The 6,000-nt window shown below is 38.5% G+C and overlaps 1 protein-coding gene across 21 annotated transcripts in view; it reads left to right on the top strand.

The window, feature by feature from the left end:
• The window catches only part of myo18ab (myosin XVIIIA b), a 237,305-nt gene that overhangs the window by 119,260 nt on the left and 112,045 nt on the right, over positions 1-6,000 (top strand). For all 21 annotated transcript variants that reach the window (XM_050055414.1, XM_050055407.1, XM_050055399.1 and 18 more), the window contains one exon: positions 4,463-4,528. In XM_050055414.1, the coding sequence (XP_049911371.1) occupies positions 4,463-4,528 (66 nt within the window). The remainder of the gene's footprint in view (positions 1-4,462; positions 4,529-6,000) is intronic.

Genomic DNA, 6,000 nt, shown 5'->3' with positions numbered 1-6,000 from the left:
AATGACTTTTTCTCTGCAGTGTGAAAACGGCAGCCACTTAAACCACTGACTGTGCACTCCGCCGCCAAGTGGGCAGGGGTGGTAATTGCAACCGGTCTTCAGCCTTCAGTTTTTCCGGTCATTGTTGTAAAAAACCGGTCAATGACCGAGAATATCCGGTTAACGCGACCCCTGATATACATATGTATATATATATATATATATATATATATATATGTGTGTGTGTGTGTGTGTGTGTGTGTGTATGTATATATATATATATATACACATGTATATGTGTCTTTCTCTTTCTCTGAAAACCAATTCTTTCATATTATTCCTCAAATTATACACCCTTCTTTGTTATACATATATATGTATATATATATATGTTTGTTTGTATTTCTGTGGCTGTCAGCCCAGTTCTTTCAGTTCTTCTTAATACAGCGTGATGTAGCAGTGATGTTAGCAGCCAGATGGTGTACCTGCCAAGAGCTTTTCAGACCAGCTAGGCAAACAGCAGAGAGGAAATCCACATTTCTGTCCTGTCCCTGAGGGGCTCAAACCTCTGTGGAAACTGACATATAAAGTTCCACATGTATTATTATCATGTCTTAAAATTATTGTCCTGGTTTTAAGTGGTATTTCAGTGGTCTATATGCTTTGAAAGAAAGTAGTAGTAGTAGTAGTAGTAAGTAGTAGTAAGTAGTATTCTCTGGCTTTGTACCTCTCAGGATGTCAGGGTCTCTTTGTGCCAGTTTGACCAAAACCTTGAGTCAGAGTGAGATATCCCAACATGGGACTCACACGAGAAAGAGAAAAGACAAAAAAACTAAACCCCCACCCAATAAAATAAGAAAAATAAAAAATTAGAGGTGTGAGATGAGATATCCTAACTTTTACCCATAATATGGGTCAAACCAAAAGTGCTCTATCACTTCACTTCTGGTAATGCAACTTATTAGTGTCTCTACTTGTCTGGTTTGTATATCAGGCTTTCTGTTTAAAGACTCTGACATTACAAAGCAGTGGAGTCCTCCCTCTTAATGACGTTTGTGACCCTCTGACCTTTCTTTAGTGGCACTATCAGGACAATGTTTTCTCTTGCACACATTAATATCAAAGTCTGAAGGGCAGAATGTAATAAAATCACTGCTCATATGTGGTTCTCAGAGCGCAGATCCTTTCCATTTGGACTCTCTCAAGAGCTGTCCTTCACAACACTCAAATCAACTTTATGCATATAAGATCTCAAAATTCTATTGACAGGTTACCATTAAATTAGTTTAAAGACCCCCTGAAATTATGTCATTAGATTTGGGAGATACAGCCTTTAACTACTACCACATTATTTTAAGGCCATATCCCAACAGAATATATATGTCAGTGTTTGAAATCTCTCTGTTACAATAAAGTTGAATAAAGCACTGAAAAAGAACTGTTATGATAGAGTAAAAAAAAGTAATAGTATAATAAGGGTAAGTAATGTACTGTTACAACTAAGTTAAATTAAGTACTGTTACAATAACGTTAAAGTTAAATAAAGTACTTGTATAATGAAGGTAAATAATGTTCTGTAACAATAAAGTCAAAGTTAAATTACAGTAAAGTTAACTAAAACACTATTACAATAAATTTAGGTAAAACTGACATGACTACAGATGAAAAGTAGCCATTGTGCTAATTCTGGCATTTTCACAAGGTGTATTTCCCACACTGATGCATTGTCCCTATCAAATAAAACAATGAAATAAAATAAACATCCATAGAAAAGTTTTGTCTCATTTTAAAGCAAAGTATCTGCAGACTAATTCCATACCCGATGTGTTACAATCCACGAAAGTTATACACAATGTGAGTTGAATAAATCTCCTATTGTTGTTGCTTTGCTGCTATCTTAACAGTAAGGGAGCTGGGAGGGACAATATCACTGGGTTTTGTTTAGAGTTGTACTGATACCAATACCAGTATCGGAAATGTCTCCGATACTGCCTAAAATAAGGGATCGGGCATCGGCAAATACAGCCTATAACCAATCCGATACCACGTAATGCCTCACGTCATTACGGATACGCACGCTATCGTTTGAACATCGCCATGTGCGCATGTGTGACAGACCGATAGCAGGACATGCAATGTTTTCTCTTTTTTTAGAACATGTAAACTTTTGTTTTGCTTCAGAAAAGCAGCTCTGAAGCTCCGCGCCGCTCGCCTCTCTGAGCACTAAGCAGCCCCTCTCCCTGTCATGCACACGCTGCAGTCACACACTGAAAATGAGCGACATGCAAGAGGGAGAAATGGTAAAGGAGGATTTATGCCTGGTTCACACTACACGACTTTTCTGCCCATTCTGAAAGTCACTATGTCACATTACATAATTGTGGAGTCATAAAATCGTGCTGTGACATGGCCGACAGACATTACACACTACACGATGGTACACACTAATTATCCCCGTTCGTCTTTCATGACGTGTCGATGTCATCAGGTTATTCTTGTCCTATTTTTATTACTTTTACTATTATTTCAGTCACTGTGTCTGTTCATGTGCCAGCCGAAATGTTGTTGTAGTCACCTAAAAAGTGCCAGCAGACAGCAGAAGCTATATTTGAAGTACTGTACGTAAACATAAAAGTCACTGATTTCTCCACAAGTTCCTACAAATGTTTCACAATAAAAGCCTATTTAGAAAATAGAGGGATTCTCCCAGCCAAGGTTATAAGGGGCTTTTAATTTGAAACAAGTTCAGGAAGTGTTGAGTTTGAAATGACGGTACCATGCATTAACTTTATCAAGGCAACGGGAGCGGATAAAAAGTAAAAATATAAAGATACAGAGGGAATGATAAATAACGACCCTTTTATAATGTAGTCTGTTTCAAATGAAGCTGGTAGCATCTGTAGTTATGTTCAGTAAAAGCCCTGCAACTATTTTTTAATTTTCTTACTTTAAGTCATTTGGTGAATTTTTTTACTTTTTTTTTTTTACCAAACTGCACTTTAACCTGTGTCTTGATCTGTGTCAACACTGGATAATAATAATAATAAAAAAAAGTTTTATGGCATTCATTCATGTATTTATTTCTTAGTATTTTATAGAGTTTTAGGAGTTGAGACATACAACAATTCATATCCCATTCATTTTTATTTTACACACTGGTATCAGATCGGTACTCTGTATCGCGAAGGAAAACGTGGTATCGGTACATCTCTATTTTTGTTCCATCCTCTGCTTGGAGTCATACATATATATATATCACACTAGGAGCATTTTAGAAGCAGAGGGTTTTCTTTTGCCTGATTTGAAGACTTTGATATTTCATTAATTTGGTCATTTTTCCTTGATATTTGTGCTTCTACCTTAAGTCAGAAAGCAGGCTATTTATTTACATGGTATCTTTTTGTTGTCTCTTGTAATTATGTTTATTGTTATCATTCCCTTCTCTGTTGTGCTGTAGCACACATTTACTATTACCACTAATAACCACAAGTGTTGCTAACCAAATCCTGAAGCTATACTATTCAGGATTTTCTTAAAAAAAGATGTATCGACTTATACCAAAATAATTCCTCTCAATCATCATGTATGATCCACTCTTAGTTTATGGTGGTGCATTCACCTGCAGAGACTCTGCACAACTGTATTTTCTTATTATCTTTGTATTTTGCTGTGTTCGGGATGTTCCTGGGCACAGCACGTAGGTGAGGTTGTGAAAAAGGTAGTGACCACGTGCTAGATAGTCAGCCGCTCACATCCAAGACGGAGCAATGAAAATTGCGGACACAGCAACAAAAAACTATCGTGAATACAAGGTTGGCTCTCACTTTTGCTGGCAATACTGTTTTCAAACAATAACTTACAATAACAATAACAATTCCTGCATAGTATACCTTTACAATGCTGTGATTTAAATATCCCTTGGCCTTTCCCGTAGCACCACCCCAGGACACACTCTACAGTTTTAGCCTTACTACCTAAGGATAGCCAAATTTAGCACTTTCATGTTGTGGAATATAATCAACAGGCCCCTTGTGGGAAGTAAGCATTTGTCATTTTCCTCTCTATAGCCCAGTTATAACATCTATTATTCAGATATTGATATTCTTAATCCTTAATCCCAACATCAGACTTCAAAACCAACCTGAGTTGGCCCCAACAACCAAGCAGTCTACAGTTTGTCTTCTAAAGGCTGAGTTAACTCGATAGATGAAACCTGACAGAAAAGGGACCTGAGAAGCTTCTCTGTCTGACTTGTTTTATCCCTCGAGGCAGATCGGGGGAGGGGTGTGTGTGTGTGTGTGTGTGTGTGTGTGTGTGTGTTTGTGTTAGCTGGTGTCAACGGGGAATGCTGTTTGTTGCTATAACACCAAACGAGCATCCTTTGGGCAAACAGGTCATGTGATCGCTTCGGGGAAAGGCCCAGAACAAAGCAGGGTTATTTTTGTTTATCTGTATGCTGACTGTTTGTTCTGCTGGTTTCCAGGCAGTGGAGGAGCTGCTGGAGTCCTTGGAGCTGGAGAAGAGCAGCTACCACATGGGACTGAGCAGGGTGAGTGAAGTTGCACACATGCACATGTACACTCTTCTGATTATACTTAGAGGGACTGTTACCATAATGCTGTAACTTCTCAGATATTGACCAGAGCTTATATTAACCTCACTAACTGCAGAGGGACACCCTTATTTGAAACAGGTGTATCCTGTTTAATTTGTCTTCTGATTAAATCGGAACCGCTGAAACAAGTTGTAGGAAGCCTCTGCAAGTAACTGGTTGCTGGCAGACACTCTGTGCTGCAATAAAATGGTTAATCAGCAGTGCCGTGCACTGTAGAGCCGATACGCTGCTGGTTCTGCCGGCCTGAATAGAATATAATGTCTATAGCCTTACTGTTGTGTACAGCCTTTATAGACTGAGCTGAGTAGTGATGCGCGGGTCGACCCGTAACCCGCGGGACCCGCAAATGGACCTGCGGGTCGGGCAGCAGTGATCGTCTGTTAAATCGGTCTGTAAATGATATTTTGACATTATTGGCTATTACTGTCATGGCATCCGAAGGTACTGATGCGTTGAGCAGGTGACAGTCCGCGGTCGTTTTCAAAACACACTTGTGTCACGCACTCCAAAAGAAACTTGTTGAAACTTTAAACAATAATTTATTGTACAAAACGGGGGAAACAAACGTTGACAAAAACGGTTCCATAATTCATATTAAATTCAAAAGATAACGAAAAAACAGCTACAAGTTAGAGGGAATAGTGATAAAGTGGTAAAACTTGGCATTGATCCACAGCCTCAGATGGATGCGCTCAAGCGTGCCGTGCGCACAAGCTCAGTTGGTAGGCTATACTATATTTTCACATTTTTAACAATGCAATTTAAAAGTTTTGATTTTTATTGATAACCTACATTTACCAACAACAAAAAGACTACATTTAGCACCAAAAAAATATGTAAAAAAACCCCAAAGTAAATAATATATATCGAATACCAAATTTTCATAATGAATACCTAGCCATAGAAACGAATATTCGAATATCCGAATATTTGGGTACAGCCCTACTGTGCTTTTAATTTTCTGGTGATGCTCTTTGCTGCGATCATAAACTCAGCACTTCCCCCATAATACTAATTCATGGCTTACAAGTCATATTTTCTTTGCCACCTTAACGTTCTGTTTTGAGATACTTCCTGCACAGACAGCATCTCCAAGAATATGATACCTCACTTAGCTGTTGATTTTAATGTCAAACATGTTCAGGAAGTGTTGAGTTTCAGTCAGTATGTTTACATGACCTTAGAGAAATTAAAAAAAACCCCGACTTTTAAAATGCATGTAAACATGTTAGTGCAACTGATATCATATTAAAACGAATTTCTCAAAGTCGGAATAAAACACCCAGATAATGTGATAGGGAGTCGAATTACTCCTGCATATACTGTATGCAGTCAATAGGACCCAAACTGGCCTGGGCGCTCTGCGCATTTGTGCCACAATTTCCGCCCCGGGCTGTGACCCATAA

This window comes from Epinephelus moara, chromosome 2, assembly GCF_006386435.1.
Source record: "Epinephelus moara isolate mb chromosome 2, YSFRI_EMoa_1.0, whole genome shotgun sequence".
Classification (NCBI taxonomy): Eukaryota; Metazoa; Chordata; class Actinopteri; order Perciformes; family Serranidae; genus Epinephelus; species Epinephelus moara.
Note: the sequence above shows the minus strand (reverse complement) of the source record. Positions and strands in the feature narration are given on the sequence as shown.